This window comes from Crinia signifera, chromosome 3 (assembly GCF_055691185.1).
Source record: "Crinia signifera chromosome 3, ASM5569118v1, whole genome shotgun sequence".
Taxonomy (NCBI): Eukaryota; Metazoa; Chordata; class Amphibia; order Anura; family Myobatrachidae; genus Crinia; species Crinia signifera.
The window spans coordinates 148,098,086-148,116,535 of NC_139219.1; the positions used below are offsets into that span (position 1 = coordinate 148,098,086).

An 18,450-nucleotide genomic window follows, 5' to 3' on the forward strand; every position below is an offset into this window, starting at 1 on the left:
ATATGCAACATAATACGCGTGCGCGTTTGCCACACTTCGGGCTCGGTGGCTCGCCACACTATATAAAATTAACTCCATGCCGACGTGGATAGTAGGGGTATGAAAAGATCGGATGGACGCGTACCACCGCCGCTCGGCACTCGCCACGCTTCGGGATCACGTCGATACTGGGGGGGGGGGCTTAAAATTTACCAAGATGCCTGTGTTTCGACCATTGTATGGGCGATGTAATGTAGTATTTTAGTATTACTGCCTCACAGCACTGAGGTCAACGTTTGATTCCCACCATGACCCTAACTGTGCAGAGTTTGTATATTCTCCCCATGCTTGCATGGGTCTCCTTGGGGGTGCTCCATATAGAATATAGATTGTAAACTCCACTGGGGCAGGGATTGATGTGAATGTTCAAGTATTCTCTGTAAAGCGCTGCATAATACGTGTGTGCTTTATAAATGTTAACAAATAAATACATTTTGAGGTACTTGTGTATTTTGGCGGCGCCCATCGCATCGCATACCATAAGGCATACGATGATATGCGATGCGATATCGCGCGATATTGTACAATGCCATACAATTTTAAAATTGCATGACATTGTATATGGCATACAATGCCATACAATGCGATGCGATTAAATATTGTATAAGCACCCTAATGGGTGCTTACAATGTTAAATGCCCCCCCCCGCCACCCCCCCACTATAAACGTGAACCCGAAGCGTGGCAAACGCAGCGAGCCCGCGAGGGGCGGCGGTACGCGTCCTCCAACCTTTTCATACCCCCACTATCCACGTCGGCGTGGATTCGAGAATAGAAAGTGTGGCGAGTGCAGCGAGCCCCGCGAGGGGACGCGGATACCTGTAAAGGCCGCGAGGGGACTCCGATTCCTGTAAAGGTATACGCGTCCGCTCGCCACGCTTCGGGCTTGGTGGCTCGCTGCGCTCGCCACACTTTCTGTTCTCATCTCCACACCGACGTGGATCGTGAGGGTATGAAAAGGTCGAAGGACGCGTACCGCCGCCCCCACGCGGGCTCGCCACGCTTCGGGTTCACGTTTATAGTGGGGGGGTGGCGTGGGGGTACATTTAACATTGTAAGCACCCATTACGGTGCTTAAAAGCACCCTTTAGGGTGCTTATACAATCTTTCATCGTATAGGGGGTAAAAATCGCATCGCATCGCATGCCATCGGGTGCATGGCATGCGATGCGATTAAAACATTGCGCGATGGGAATCGGGGGCGCCGATATAATACACAAGTACCCATTTTGATCTTGAATGATTGTGTACTAGTATCCCAGGTGACTATGCTGATATATTATGGTATGCACTGCACGTCCTTACTTTCCTCATAAAACATAACAATGACCCGGCTGAAATTATATGATCTGCAATAACCAATTTATGACTCCTGGCTGTCTCCTATTCCACCCCATTCCAACAAGTAGCAGGAGCAGCTGAGCATTGCAATAAGAGCTGCGCACACAGCTAGGACAACCAGGCCACCGCCAATCCCAGGCGCTCTTTCACCGCACGCAGCAGCAGAAAGGACGCACATCAGACAGCCCGGCCGGGATAGGCTGGGAGCACGGGGCTCGGCGGTTGGCTGTGAGCGGCTGTGGGGCTGGCAGGGACGCGGAAGCGGATGTGATCTACTTCCAGGGCGCTGCTCCGTCACTTAGGACGAATCCCGGGATCAGTGTCAGGCAGTGCCGGTCCGTACGGTGCCCTGGGGAGGTAAGTCGGTCTCTGCTATCACCGTCTCGCTGTGATGCGTGGGGGACGGTGTGCGTCATTGTCGCACTCATTAGTGACCCCACCCCCCCGGGCTGTCCCCTTCGTTCATCACCCCCTGTGTGTGTACATGTTATGCTGTGTATATGCCTGCGCATCATCTCATACACAAAAGGGAGGTGCGTGTAGCAGCCGCATCCTAGAGGCTGCCTCCCACTGGACAGTGTCAGTGAGGAACCCACAAATGGGGGTATGGGTGAAAACCGGACCAACACAAAACCGCCGGACCGGACATCAAACTCTGCATTTTGTAGCTTATAGCCTCCGGTCCGGGGGGTGTCCTGTCCGGGGGGGCTGCCTGTCACACCTGTCACCAGGTAGAGGAGGGGGGGTAGAATAAAGCCTCCCTGTATGGTCCGGGCATGTAGCAAGAACCGGACGGTCCGGACCACCCGGGGAGGCTGTAATCTCCCCTCCCCCATGTCCCTGGTGATAGCTATCACAGGGACGCCCCCCCGGACAAGACACCCCTGGACAGGACACCCCCCGGACCGGACCCTACAAGCTCCGGACTGCAGATTTTGATGTCCTGTCCGGCAGTCCGGGGTTTAGTCCGGTCCGGTTTTTACGTAGTCCCCACAAATGGCCAGCTATGGAGATGTGGCACGGCTGGTTTAATAGCATTATTGATTCACGGCACTGAAGACACTGGGTCAAGTCCCACTGTAGCCAGGTGTCTCTTATCTAATGTTGTATTTTGGTTATGCTTCCCATACACTATGGTGAGATTGCATACAATCATTCAACTGCATCTGTGCGATAAACCAAAGGATATTATGCAGGTCGATTGGGTCCCCCAATGTGATGCACGGGCCCACTGGTCGCATGTCGCGTAGAAAAATATGCGCTGCACATATTTATTGAATTATATGAGCGTTTGCATGAGGTTTTTAACCACATGCGATCGCTTGCAATGCAGTGGGTTTCGGGGAGCGTGGGCTGTGGTAGAATTCATCGCTGTGTTGGAGCGCAGCGATGTGAAGGAGCACTGGCGGCTTGGCTCAGTGGAGATGGAATTTGGAAAAAACTTATTTAAAACACTGGGCAGCCATCTGATTGGCTGGGAGCTCTCAGCCAATCAGATGCTTCACATTCAGACGGCCACTGATTGGCTCTCTCAGCCAATCAGGCGGTCACTCAGTTTTTTAAATTGTTTCAAATTGTGCTGCTGCTGAGCCCCATCATCACAACACGATATCGCATCCAATCACATATGTGTATGGGCAACATTAGTCTGACCTTGAATACAAGTAATTTCACTCGTGTTGTAAAACCAATTTATTAAACCTTTTATATTTATTTTTAAACCTCTTTAATTTTAAGGGCATTTTTTTGACTAAAGTAATTTTTTTATTGAAGTTTTTGCATGTAAATAAACAAACAACAACACCACATACATATGTGTGGGTGGCTAGAACAACAGTATAAAACTGCAGAAATATCGGAGGAGAATACAGCATACAAATATAAATATACAATCTTGTGTATAAGAATAAGGTTCACATTACACATTTATGCAGATTGTCTCAAAAAAGCCAGCAATATAGATCCTGCACCGAAGGCGCTATTCGGACACGATCCAACAATGGCATTATATAGTGTGAATTGACACAAGAGCTGTAAACCTAAGTAACCAGCAATTTGTTATTAGTAATGCTCACTTATTACATCATGCAGTATCCACATTGATCTATAATAATAATAATAATAATAATAATAATAAACAGGTACCCAAAAAAATACAGTAAATCCCAAATTAACCCACCTCATAACCCCCCTAAATCTACCCTACCCTCAACTAAAAAAAAAAAAACCCCAAAGCAAACCTCCCCATAACCCCCACCCTGTATGACCTACCCCCAACCTAGGTATACCTGGATCCCATTAATTTTAAGGGCATTTAACAAGATAGATCACCCATTTTTTAACCCAGGGGCAGACAATGTTTTGAAAAAGTTAGGAGCCAGACCATTGTCCCCAGCCAAATTATATGAAATGTTGTAGAGACGGACATACTCTATGCCCATCCTTGGCCCTCAATTGATAGCATACCCCACAGTAGTGCCAATAAATTGTATTCCTCGCACTGTTGCATCAATACATAGTATGCCAACCACTAGGCCCCACAAGTAGTAATGGTAGCGGCAGACACTATCTGAGACAATTGTGCTGTGACAGCCAGGTAGTAACAGAATCTTGTCATTTCTACTATCGTAGCTAGAATTATGTTAAGAAAGGCTGGAGATTGTAATCTCAGCAGCAGCCATGGTACTTGGATCCGTTTAGAGCTCCGCGGTAGACCAAATCCTAATGGACTGGCTTGTCAAGACAGCATACAAACCTCCAGGCTTTTAATGGGGGTTGGTCCTCATTCCGCATGATTATCTCTGTCTGTCTGTGCGTTTGTGTGTGTTTCTTATAAAGCGCACACATATTCTGCAGCACTTTACAGAGAATATTTGAACATTCACATCAGTCCCTACCCCTGTGGAGCTTACAATCTATATTCCCTACCACATGTATATGCTCACACAGACATTCTAGGGTTCATTTTTTTTTTTTCAAGCCAATTAACCAACCAGTATATTTTTGGATTGTGGGTGGAAACCGGAGTGCTCAAAGAAAACCCAGGCAAGTTCTGGGATAATATACAAACTCCTCACAGTTAGGGCCATGGTGAAAATCAACCCCGTGACCTCAGTGCTGTGTGGCAGTAATTACACCATCCGTGCTGCCCATAGGATAGTCATAATGTGGAGTCTTGTTAATGTAATTGTTGCTCCATTCAGATGTGCATGTGAAGTGGGGGGAAACGCACAACACCTTTCAGAACATGTGAAAAGTTTTGGGCTTAGGTGCTGTGACCTAACATTGACATTGAGCGTTTTTTGCGCAATTGAATTGCTTCAGAATTACCCTCTTTATCTATGCAGCGATAAAGTTCAACACTCGTGCAGTATTAAAAATGTATATCCAGGAAAATCTAGCCTTGTAATCATTTAAAAACACTCCCAAGCCTTGTCCACCAATGGTAATCTACTGCACAGTACAATTTGCTATTCTTTGTTGGGAACCCCTTTGTATTCCTACTTTCAGCCTCTTGTACTGCTGAATGATGACATGATTTTGTTTTTGTATATTGCTCACTGACTTTGTAGTATGCGGTTTCTGCTCCATATTTGAATAGGTACAGATACGTCTAATGGTGTGTACACACGGTGAGATTACCTTGCTATTCGAGTGCTATACAATCTCTGCTATCTCTGTACTTTTAACATACAATCAGCATTAGATTTGCACTACAGGTTGAGTATCCCGTATCCGAATATCCGTTATCCGAATTATTTCGAAAACCATACATTCCAGAAAGTGAAAAAAAAAATGTTTTTTTGCTAAAAACTCACTGGGGACATTTGTAACAGCCCTACTGAGGACATGATATGTAACTGGCACTATATATGTACAAGAAAATGATTGCTTGGCATTCAATATCTGAGATAGTACACACATTTTGTTTCATGTTTTGAAACCTTGTTTTTTGAACAAATAAAATATATTTGTGTGCATTTCATGTGGTAAGAAAATATATATGTGTGTATTTTATGTGTTTATACAGCATAAATGCAAGATACTTCAAAATACATCATTTAAATATTAAAATATTCCGAAATACGGAATAATCCGCTATCCAAAATTCTCCTGGTCCCGAGCATTTTGGATACGGGATACTCAACCTGTATATAGTCATTGCTGCCCTGTCTATCTGGGTTTCGATTTGTGCTATCAGTGGAATGCGCATCGGGATCGCAAGGTAAAAAACCTGTGAGATCTGCATGCGATTTTGACTATATATATATATATATATATATATATATATATATATATATATATATATATATATATATATATATATATATATATATATATATATATATATATATATATATATATTTAAAATCGAATGTCAAATCTCACTGTGTACACAGCATAACACCTGGGTTTTTGATATTTTTACTTACACATTATATATTACTGCTGTACATGTTTGTATTCCATTTTTATTAGTGACCCTTCTTTTTAGTATTGTCCTGGACTGAGTACTGTGAATGCAACACCTTTCCATGTGCAACTTAAGGGGATTATCTGGTCTGTAATGAGGCTTTCCCATGTAGCTGTAGGCAAAGTTCATTTAAGTGAGAGGGCCATCCAGAGTTGGGAGTACACGTAAGAGGTATAGGGCTGGGGCAAGTTTGCACTGGTAACAATGGCTGCTCTGAATACAAACATACAGGTTGTGTCAGGGCAGTCACAGATCTGTACAACTCTCCATCTATTTAGCTCTTTAAGGGTATTGGTTGTTGGCAAGCAAGCAGATGGCAGCCAATGTAGCTAATTGTTGCTTCAAGGATGATTGGCTGCCGGCACTGACATTTCAGCTCGCACCACCCTGGGGGTGGCGAGCTGTGAAAAGTGACCTGTTTTGAGTGCTCAACAGGGACTTTTCACTTTGCACCCTTCAGTTCAGTTGGTTTATGCGGCCAAGCCTGCTCATAATAAATTGAATGTCGCCCCTCATTCACCTGTCCCTTTAGATTCAAGATTGTGGGGGTGGTAAAATTCCACCCTTTGTATGCAGTTGTGGCTGAATTCTGTTCAACTCTGTATCAGTCACAAAATCTGGTTATGTTGCATTAGTAAACCATTGTAGTTCTCTCACATGTAGCAGGTTTTAATTGTCAGAATCCTGTTTGATAAGAGCTTACAGGTATTGTTCCCTGCGCTATTCCAATCCGAGCGCTGCTAACACCAACTAGTTAACTTCTGCTCACACCCCACCTGGGGTGCGATCAGAAATCCAGCAAAAGCAGGATGGAGCTGCTGTTTGTGCCCTAGCGTGGCACAAACAGAATCGCGGGAGGTGCAGGTGCTCGCGACTAAACCCCCGCGATTAGCTGCCTTCACCGACCTGAATAGAATAGTGCCGGGAGCTCCCTCCTATCGCTGTTCACATTGTTCTGAATATAATTGACCCCTATATGTATTACATTTGCAGTGTGTATATTAGAAAGATCTGTAGGGCTAAAAAGACAGGGATTCAAATGTTGTTCCAAAGCTTTCTTCTTTTTCTTTCCCTTGGGTGTTCACAACTATAGTTGAAGTTCAAGTGACTGGAAAAAAGAATGCATATAAAGAAATTAATTCCCAGAAGCTCCATGTAGAGGTAAGGAGTAAAAGTGTAATGGGATCAATTCCATGTTCTATACTTTTACATTTCCTTTTGTAAAAATGCAGCATAGGTTACATTAATAAATAAAAGGCAAATGAAGAATATCTGCCAAGTGTGTAGCCCCCAAGCAACCCTGATTGACTCATTTACCATGTTGGAGAATGAAATGTTCTCTACAGAAATTGCCCAAAAACAGGCAGCACCATGAAGCAGCCAGGGGAGAGGGAAGAGGACTAAACTCCCTCACAGGAGGCAGGCAGCGCTCCTTGTGCACCCACGCACTGACCAGCAGGTTCTGGGCAGGAGAGTGGAAGGCTGGAAGTATGTAAAGCCAGCGACCCACATTCAGGGTAGGGTCCACTGTGGCAGAGACTGCAGCCTTGCACAGTGAGCACGTCCATTGGCCAGCACACTCTTCAAGCACCCATCAAAAACTGAAATGCATTAGGTAGATGACCACTATCTGGTCTTTCAACTACACTAACATGCTCCATTTACATTGAGCAAATTGACTGGATTTGCCACATCCGTTTGGCAGTAGCCGCTTGTCAGGAAGGAGCATTTGTGGATTTGCGCAAAGTGATTTTGCCAGATGCCGCATACCAGGATCTGACAAGTGCAACAACCGGATTTCAAGTAGAGCACAGCCACACTTCAAATGTATGTGTTCTGCTTGAAATCCGGTCGCCCTGTCATCCTGTTCAACTGCAGCATGTCCTACCAAATGGGTCTGGCAAAAACGCTGCGTGGCCCAAGCCTAAAAGGATTCTCAGCATTACAATCGAAACTTTCACGGATTGTCAGTCAGTGTTTCTTTCAGAATCATGATGTGTGAAGAATATTGTATAACTAAGGGAGCCTTCTGTCCATTAAAGCTGGCCTTCTAATGATTTGCAAGTAGAGGCTAATTGAAAGCCATTTATTAGAGCAATATTGCGAGCAGGGCCCTCCAACCTCTGTCGGTCTGTAATCACCCAGTTTGTCTTATCACTGTTGCTTTCAGTTGTAACGCAATAGAATATCCTGCTCTATATAAGAAACTACAAATAAATAATAAATCTGGAGCTTCAACAGCACCAGGTTTGAACCACGGAATCTTAAGACAAATGATGAATTAAAAAAAAAATGTAATATTATTGTTTGTAATGACCGTATAACATTTCCAATAAATACAAATCTGATGTACAGAACAATGGGGGGGGGGGGGATAGAATTAACAAATCCAAACGGAGCAATAGATATTAATCACAGTGATCTAATGATACATCCCTATGTGAAATTCCTTCTTTGAAAAGGTACAGTATGTGCAGCTTTCATCCAGTACAGGGAAGGGATGGCTCATGGGTGTTCAGGCGTACCTCTCACCTCTGTGAGGAATAGTACAGCATATAACGGTATCTTTGTACTGCTTAAAGGCAAATATGTATACCAAAGATGGTGTACCCCACTCACAGAAAGCAGATTTTTATCCATACATATAGCAGTTTCTTTATCTGGGTATCTCCATAGTTAACCCCTTCATAGGCATATGTAGGTGGAGGAATAACGGTGGCGTACAATTACTCACACAAGTATTGCCAGATGTATCACCGTTTCTTTACAGAAACTTATTTAGGGAGTTGAGTACTTTTGCAAGCCACTGCATGTTTTGAAATTAAATGGTACACCTATCACTTAGCTATTGGGGTGAGTGAGAGGATCACGGAACACGTGTCCAGCTTTAAAATGGAGAAAGCAAGTTGTACTGCTCATGCATTGCTTTTTTTTTCATGCAAGAAAGCCCTGAGTTGACAATGTCTAGGCCGACACCAAAAAATGGTTCACGAAACATCGGTCGACATTGACAGGTTAACACAAGCTTAAGGTCGACATGAACATGTTCGAGACTCAAAAGTCTACACAAGTTGTTTTTTTAAAAAGACTTGGTTCATACTGTACTATCCAAATGGGCATAGAGCATTTATATAGTAGTGTGCCGTGTGCGGCAGGGCACCGTGTCTGAAGCATAGTGGTACACCATGTCGACATAGACACACAAAAAATGTGAAAAACTCATGTCAACAATCCCATGTTGGCCGTCCGTTAATCTTGACCTATGGTGTGTTGACCTAGACATTGTCAAACCCCCCCCCCCCCCCCCCTCTCTATACCATAACCCATGAAAGTGTATGCTGGTTGAAAAGCAAATGGCTCTGCTTATTTTTCATAAATATGTTAGAATTATCTGGAAATCCATTAGCTTTTTTATAATGCTGCAAGTCATAAGCCCTGTACACATGCATCACTTTTTTTGGTACTCTTTACCTAGAAGGGCGCCCGTCGCGGGCATCGCGGGTACATTTATGTCTGGCCACGACGCGATGCCCGCGATTTCCCATTGAAACCCATGTTAAACATGGAAATCGTGTCGGTCGCGTCGCGGCCGGCCATAAATGTACCCGCGATGCCCGCGACGCGATGCTCCCGATTTGCCATAGGAATCAATGTTAAAAGGCCCGATGGACACGATTTTACTGTTAAATGCCTCAATGGACCCGATTTGCCCATAGGAATCAATGTTAAATGGGCCACAGAGCCCAAATAGGCACAATTAACCCTTAAATGTCCCCCCCAATTTTTAACGCCCGCGAGGGGCGGCGGTACGCGTCCTCCGACCTTTTCATGCCCTACTATCCACGTCGGCGTGGAGTTGAGTATAGAATAGTGTGGCGAGCGCAGCGAGGGGACGCGGATACCTTCACAGGTAGACGCCTTCACAGGTGTCCGCGTCGCCACGGACACCTGTGAAGCCCGCGAGGGGACGCGTATAACTGTGAAGGTATCCGCGTCCCCTCGCGGGGCTCGCCACGCTTCGGGCTCGGTGGCTCGCTGCGCTCGCCACACTATTCTATTCTCACTCCACGCCCTAGTGGATAGTAGGGCATGAAAAGGTCGGAGGACGCGTACCGCCGCCCCTCGCGGGCTCGCTGCGCTCGCCACGCTTCGGGTTCGCGTGGATCGTGGGGTGGCGTTAAAAATTGGGGGGGACATTTAAGGGTTAATTGTGCTTATTTGGGCTCTGTGGCCCATTTAACATTGATTCCTAGGGCCAAATCGGGTCCATTGAGGCATTTAACAGTAAAATCGCGGTCAATCAGCCTTTTTAACATTGTTCCCTATGGGAAAATCGCGGCCATCCCGATTTACCCGCGATGACCGCGATTTTTACCCCCAACGCCCGCGATTTCAATCGCTGGCGCCCTTCTAGGTAAAGAGTACCCTTTTTTTTTATTTTTTTTTTTATTAGATTTTGCTTATAGAAGCAAAATCAAATCCTAAACGAAATCGAATGGGTTTTTGTGTCACTTTTGATCTACATTTGATTTGATGCGCACTCCCGTCTTCACAAAATCGAACAGAAAAATCTATTGTGCAGCCAAGGGAATATCGAATTCAATCTAGTAAATCAAATGTGTACAATGTACCATGAATGTATATCGAATTGGATATCTAATGCAAAAGTACAGAACTAATGCCAAATCGAATGGAAAGATTTAATAGAAAATCGACTCTAACATCGAATCAAAAGCAAATCGATGTGTGTGTACAGGGCTATAGATTTCTACCAGGATAAATAGAAAAGCAATATAGGTATACAGTTAAACAGAGTTTAGGGAATATTGGATGAAAGAAATGTATTCAATCAAACATTCATTGTAATGTAGATGTTTTGGGCGCACATTAGTTACCATTGGGAGATATTTTCAAAGGTGAATATGCTTAAGACAAAAATAACTTGGAGGTGTGAGCAGAAATGTCCATTTGAATTTGGGGCAGTGGTGTTTTAACTCGCATTAAGCAGTTTGTTTGTTTTTTGGCTAATTGAATCCTCCCAACAGTGTGGATATGCAGTGCATAGCTATGGGTTTTACATTTTGGTGATTTGTAAAACTACTATTGTTTGTTGTGATTTCAGAATATATATATTCTGAAACCACATGCACGAGACGCTCGCCTCGTGCACAGTCTCCGTGTGCTCTCCAACTATATAGATATGGCGCGCTGTTGGATTGACCGAGCGGCTCCATCTGTATCTTGAAATATAATGGGCACTGCACAACTGCTTTGTAACTAGTTATCATAACTGCACACTTGTACGTACCCTATATTAAGAGCAGGGATACGCATGGAAAGCTTCCTTTTTTATTTATTTTTTATTATTATGTCCGACGCTGCATAGCCCGCAATCTCATTGAAATTTGTTTGTGAAAACTCCCTGCTACAACCACATTGTACAGTCCTAAGTACCATGCACAGGTGGATGTTAATGGGCCTACACCCTGGGAGATTTGCAGAGCTTTCTGAGCGACGCTAGGTCGCTCAGAGCACACAGCGATGTGTCAGTGTGCTGAGCGATCTGTCAGGGCCAGTGTGCTCCGGTGAGAACACTAGCCCTGGCTGGTGATCAAGTAGATTTATCCAGCATGCTGGATATTAATTGCTGGCAATAGTGTTGCGTGGGGCAGCTCGTTGCTATCGCACCTACACACAGGGGGTTATTTTAGTTCACTCGCAAAGGCACAATCACTCTCTAATGGACAAAACCATATGCACTGCAGGTGGGGCTGATGTAACATGTGCAGAGAGAGTTACATTTGGGTGGGGTGTGTACCTCAAACTGATATCTATATTGCCGTGTAAAAATAAAGCAGTCAGTAGTTACCCTGCACAGAAACAAAATAACACCAAAATCTAACTCTCTGCACATGTTACATCTGCCCCACCTGCAGTGCACGTAGTTGTGACCATTAGAGAGTGATTGTGCTTTTGCGAGTGAACTAGAATAACCCCCACAGTGCATTGTAGGGACATTTTCTAACCAATCTAGTTAAATCGGTTAGAAAATGCCCTGAAATCGCCCCATTAGACTCTGCATCTGCTCCCTCCAGCTTTTATTGTGTATAATATCACTTTAAGGCTCTCTACAGTGATAATTTTTCTGTCACCTAGTAGTGGTCCAATACATCTAATCTGGGTATTTTTGCTACACGCCTGCCTCCCTTCTCATATAGGGAATTTAATAGTTTAGTGCAGCGGTTCTCAAACTATGGTTCCCGACCTTATCTGCATGGGGTCGCGACTCCATGTTGCTGACAATCAGGCTGATGACTTGGAATCTCAGTCAGTGATTCAAGGAGTCTGCAAGATCTGTTGAATTGTCTGTTATTGTAGACTCCTCCCATCATGTTGTGCCTCCACAATGCTGCCGTGTATGTGCTGTCTGCTGAATACACATGTGATGACCTTCTGCAGTAACTTGCTGGGGTCCTGTAATTATTTTTATTGTGTAATGGGGTCCCAGAGCAAAATAGTTTAAGGACCCCTGGTTTAGTGACACAGATTCCTCAATTTGAGGTTTTCCCTATATCTGTCCATGTTAACCTATCTGTAGGGCATGGTTATATTGTTTTTGTCTATGGAACTGTATCACCAATCCCTGACTTCTACGTATTTCGCAGCTACTTCATCTTTTGTTTAGTCACTTGTTTCATAAAGTGATGAATTTATCATTGCGAAGCCTGTAGGTATCTTAATTTAATATTGCACACTCAATCGTTGTGTACATGGAACTATGGAGTCTATTTATCATTGATGGGTTGGTTTTCTGTTTGTGCAATTCAAAATGCAGTTTATCGATCAGAATTCCACATAAGTCCCTGGACATGATCCCACCTCCTAGGCAGAGTTTTTCTACAGCAAGCTTACACTGATGGCTAAGGGTTGTAGTTGCATGATTATATGCAGGCAAACCTGGAGAGATCCAGCAAAGCCTCTCTCCCTCCCCTCACATTGACAGGTATAGTTTTTGTACAAGTCTAGATTGATCCGCTTTGTAGTCCCCACATCAGGCTATGGAAAATAGCTGTATCATGCCATATATATGACAATGGAAATCTAGTTATACTGATTTTAGCTAGAAATGGCCGCAATGCAGTGTCTGGATCTGTGTAAAAAGGATATTGTGAATGCATTTCAGCCACTATAGCTCTCTTTACGAAAAAGAGGTTAGAAGTCTTTTCAAAGACTCATACCAGTCTTCTGAGCATACTAACAGTCCCGGTTTTAGTGATCTACTTGAAAACAGATGGTTAAAGCCAAATAATTGATGCAGTAAATTAAGTGTGGCTATGCTTAAAACCTTGACTGTTAAGCTGGGTACACACTAGTAGATATATCTGAGGCAATTGATATGCAGATATATCTACAGATGGGTCGGGCAGCATGTTCTCCATACACCCTGCCCACTCCATCGTGATTGGCATAAAAACTGGGTGGGGGCATATACCCGCGAATTGAGCTGTCAATTGCTGGCAGCTCCTGCAGCGGCTGTACAGCCGGTCAGCAGATCATCCATACACACAGAGCTATGCGCAGCTGACTCGATATATCTGCGAACAATGCCGTTCACATATACTGTTGCTACACACTGGCCGGTGGTTTGTCGATATATCAGCCGTTAAATCAAGCAGCCAATATATCGGCCAGTGTGTATACACCTTAAGTGTGCCTTGAGGACCATGTTTGGGAATATGTGCAGAGAGCGGATGGAATTACTTCACTCCATGAACATGAAAAAGGGTATTTTGATTAATAGTGATTGAATATTGTGATGAATAGCTTACATGCTTGCGCATGTAGAGTATTATACATGCACATTCATCCAACAGATTGCAAATTCGCACATCAGCGATCAACTTTGAATTAGGCCCAGAAGCTGACCATATTTTGAGAAGCCTGCACAGATGTAGAGGCACTAACTAAGCAATTCCCTGCACCCAGCATAACATACTATTACCAATTCACACTGAAAGTTTCCTAGACCACTACTCCATAGCATTGCGTTATCACTGTAGAAGTCTTGGAAATTATATTTGAGATTACATATTTGTTCGTTAAAACAGTTATTTTACAATGTGATGTATTTGTTTTTTTATTTATGAAAATAATTCAGAAAAACATTATTGGAAGCTTAAAGACCTGAATTTGTCTACATGTCAAAAAAATCTGTTTGCTATGATGGAATAAAATTCTTGGGTGAAAGGGGGATATCCTATCCACCCGATGCTTCTGTACCTTAGCTCCGATACCTGCTGTAGTAAACATAATCCTGTGACCAATGATAACACATGGGATCTGGATCTTATGCCCGATCCCAATTTTTTTTCACGTGGTCATCTACATTTTCGGTTGATGTAAACATACGTTAATTGAATACCGCAAACATTACAATTTTGTCTTTTATATGCAATATCTGTCTATTTTTATTATACAAAACGGCATTGGGACTAATAGTATACTCCTTGTATTTTACGGTAAAGCAATTAATGTGCTTGCATTGAAGTATTGCCATCTTTGTGAATAAGCAGTGGCATAAATATTTTTCTCTTTTCTTCTTTAATAGGATGGCTGGTTGTAGTGAAGTTAGCCACACTGCAAATATGTTGCCCACAAACAAGAAGTTAGGAGAGGCTTGTTCCAATGGCGCACCAAACCTTGCAGTCCCTGAATGTGCTATATGCCTACAAACCTGTGTGCACCCAGTCAGTCTTCCTTGCAAGCACATCTTCTGTTACCTGTGTGTGAAAGGAGCTTCATGGCTTGGACGGCGATGTGCCTTGTGTAGACAAGAGATACCTGAGGATTTCCTTGACAAACCCACTTTGCTTTCCCCTGAGGAACTGAAGTCTGCTAGCCGTGGGAATGGGGAATACGCCTGGTACTATGAAGGAAGAAATGGTTGGTGGCAGTATGATGAGAGGACAAGCAGAGAGCTTGAAGATGCCTTCACAAAGGGTAAGAAGAATACAGAGATGCTGATTGCTGGCTTTCTTTATGTAGCAGACTTGGAGAACATGGTACAATACCGAAGAAATGAGCATGGACGACGTAGGAAGATGAAAAGGGATATTATAGATATACCAAAAAAGGGTGTTGCTGGTTTACGACTAGACTGTGATGCAGCTAATGTAAATCCAGCACGTGAAAGCTCAGCAGATGGTGCAGACAACATTGGAGCTTCATCTGGACAACCAACTGCTGTTTTACCTGCTAGACCTCACACATCCCTTGGTAGCCAAACTGCAAATCCCTCCCTTCCACATTCGAATGCGAGTACCCCACTTGACAATGCATTTTCCCAAATTCAAATTGGAGATAATGCAACTGGTAGAAACAACATAGGAGAAGGTGAGGAAGGACTGCCACAACCAGGAGGTAGAGTGTCGGCTACTGATTCCACAGTAGATGACCCTGAATCTGATGACGACAGTAATGAAGGAATTGTTTCACTGCAACAGAACGCATTTCTTGTTCAACAGAGACACACAGTGGTGGGGGCTACACAGCCGCCAACACCAGATCATGCCGCTGCAGCAGCTAATGGTGCACAGAGTGCCATTGTAAGGTCTAGAAGACCTGATGGACAATGCACGATTACAGAAGTCTAAGTTACTGAGGTTCCTGAGCTTTTAATGAGCCTTGTAAGACGTCACTGCTTTAGGATTGAGCTCAGACTTAAATAACTGGTTGTTTAAAAAGTTTAAAATTTGACCCCCTAACATGAAGTATATCTTGAGTTATTTCAGTTTTAAGCTGGAAGGTGTATTTATAAATCGTTAACGGAAGAGACTGAGTTGGCATAATCGGAGTGCTGAGTTGGCCTGCAACACTTTTTCTCTTAGTGGTGCTAAACTAGAAGGTATGATTCATTTAAGTCAATGAGTTTTAAATATTCCTTCTTGTTTATTGATTTTTAGTTAATACAACTCAATAAAATAGTGGCCATTTTATGAAAGTGGAATAAACATAAACTGCTGTGACTATGGAATTGCCAGATAACGATTTCCTCTGGTTGTTTAGTCCACTTTCAGTTCTAATTGTTAGATGGCCACGCACTGAAGGCTTCACTTTCTAACAAGCCATGTACCTTGCTGTTTAGAACCAAACTGTGTGGGAGAAAATGACAGTCGTCTGTTTTGCTCTCAAATTCTGGGTTCAAACAGGATGAAAATGACCATTCCATTTGTTTGGAAGATCATCTTTGTAATTTTTCCGGAGTTTGGAAGCAAATGGTGTATTGTCGTCCTTGCTCACATGTATTTCCAGATTTTTGTATCAACTAACAAAGTAGTTGGTAAGAAAGTATCTTCCCGCTCAACACCGATCTCCCTATTCATTTGCCTCTTGGTCTTATGAATATGAAAAAATTTATTTCTTTTCTAATCCCTTTTTAATTTCACACTCGCCACCTTCCCTATTATGGAATGACACTGATGTACAGTCTTCATGTTCTGCAGGCCCATTCAGCAACCTAGAGGTGTCTTTTTCTCTTACCACTCTGTCTTTATATGTTGTGTGCGTGCATTTTGTTTGCTTTGTGATTGCTTCTGGTTCTTTCTGAAGAATGATTGTCTTATCTATCTATACATGTACAATAAAAATCTCTCACACAATGCTAAATTAATAATGGTTGGGCTTAACAGGCTGCTATTTCATTCAATTTAATACTTAAGGCTAAATTCATATTAACTCAAAAAGAATCCTACAACTAATTTTGTAGCTGTTCACCTTGTCACTGTGTAGCTTGGCATGACCCCTGACCTGTTCTTACTGTGTGATTTGTTATTAATGTAATTCTTCAATGGGAAGCAAACTACAGTCGGTTACTTTTCCACTGAAGCCCAAGTGTATTTTAAAATGAACTCTGCATGAGTGTGACTGAGAATGTGAGGAAAGAAATCTAAAATTCCAGAAGCTGAGTAAATGTGTAATTTAATGACATGTAGTTGTAAGTTTGAAGTAACGTGGTTTAATAAGCAAATGGCTTCCATATTAGATCAACCTTCCAGCAACATATGTATAGAGCTAATATTGTTTTGTTGACTATTTTTACACCTTCTCCTCTTCTTTAACTTTGCTGTCTAGTCTGTATTTAGAAGATATTCCCTTCAAGTCGTCTTGGTTTTTGTTACAAGATTTGTAATTTAATAAAGATTACATTTTACCAGCAACTGACCTCTTTACTCCAGTCATTGTGTTTTTGGTAGTAGAACAGAATCTATTGAACATTCAGAGCTGTATACTGATATCTGCTGAATGCTTTAACAGTACAGGTGTCGCCAAATTGTGTCTAGAAAATATGGGGCCAGATTCTCTAAGCTTCAAAAGTGATAAAATGTAGAGGGATAAACAGCCAGCCAATCAGCTCCTACCTGCCATGTCACAGACTGTGTTTGAAAAATGTCAGGTAGGAGCTGATTGGCTGGCTGTTTATCCCTCTCTGTTTTATCACTTTTGAAGCTTAGAGAATCTGGCCCATGAACTGTAAAGTAACCAAGACGCTAAATAATATGGAAGTTGGGTAAGAATTTGGTATGAAACAAGTAAATGCATTCAGTACATTCCAATCCCACTGCAAACACATGTAAATACAATAGAAAGTGTTACAGATACACAAAGATGTGGTTTTGTTATTTTACTGACAAGTGATCAGACAAATGTCAAGAACTTCTATATATATATATATATATATTCACGTATAACCTTGACAAAGGGGTGTCACATACCCCGAAATGTTGGAAGCTTTTTTTGCTGCAAATATATTTTTTCTAAAAATCCCCAGAGTGCCGCTGTTGTTTCTTCACTATCCTGTACTTCTGTTCCTGAAGGCACCTGGGTTACCTATACTGCTGGAGGATTGCCAGGCCTACACATATATATATATATATATATATATATATATATATGAAATGCGCTTCATGGTGCAGTATGTACGAATGAACACACTTTAATATTTTGGAGGTCCACAGGTATACACACAGGGACTCGTACCAAAAGTTAAAACGCTGTGGGCTGGATACCACAAGGAATACACAATAAAACCAAAGGCAAGACTGCTCACGGTGCGCCGGGGGTCATCAGCCGATTCTCCAGACGCCGGACAGCTGGAGTGCTGCACGGCAGCGGGGATCAGGTAGATGGATGTTACACCGGTCATCGTGTCAGCCAATCGAGCGTAGTAGGCCACGCCCTGACGCGTTTCGTCGTAAGACTTCGTCAGAGGGCGTGGCTACTACATACGCTCTCAGGCTTCTTATACCACCTGACCTGTCAATCAAAACGAGTGACAAGGAGCTAACCGCCCCTTAGGGGGGAGGAAGCAAAGAGAACGCATATAGCCTTCCAAGAGTTGAATGGGATCTCATACAGACTATACAATCTACAACGGGACTATTCAAAAGTAATCCAGAGTACTCGTGGGCAGTTTTGCCTGTACATTAAAATACAATATTACAAACTCATGTAATTAATACATATAAATAAAAAGTATAAAAAATACAAATAAGCTATGCACCACACAGCGAAATACGCTATTCTACATCATAAGAAAAA

The 18,450-nt window shown here is 42.9% G+C and overlaps 1 protein-coding gene across 2 annotated transcripts; it reads left to right on the plus strand.

Moving 5' to 3' along the window:
• The first annotated feature begins 1,495 nt into the window (after window positions 1-1,495).
• RNF146 (ring finger protein 146) lies at window positions 1,496-17,073 on the plus strand. Of its 2 annotated transcripts, XM_083176704.1 has the most exons (3): window positions 1,496-1,736; window positions 6,947-7,014; window positions 14,462-17,073. In XM_083176704.1, the coding sequence occupies exon 3, from the start codon at window positions 14,463-14,465 to the stop codon at window positions 15,504-15,506; it is 1,044 nt and encodes a 347-aa protein (XP_083032830.1). In that variant the 5' UTR covers window positions 1,496-1,736; window positions 6,947-7,014; window position 14,462; the 3' UTR covers window positions 15,507-17,073. The 2 variants fall into 2 exon arrangements, with proteins under 2 accessions (XP_083032830.1, XP_083032829.1); XM_083176703.1 differs by lacking the exon at window positions 6,947-7,014 and having other exon boundaries at window positions 1,497-1,736.
• The last annotated feature ends 1,377 nt before the right edge of the window (window positions 17,074-18,450 follow it).

Coding starts and splice junctions, on each gene's coding strand:
- RNF146 (XM_083176704.1), top strand. CDS start 14,463: ATGGCTGGTTGTAGTGAAGTTAGCCACACTGCAAATATGTTGCCCACA.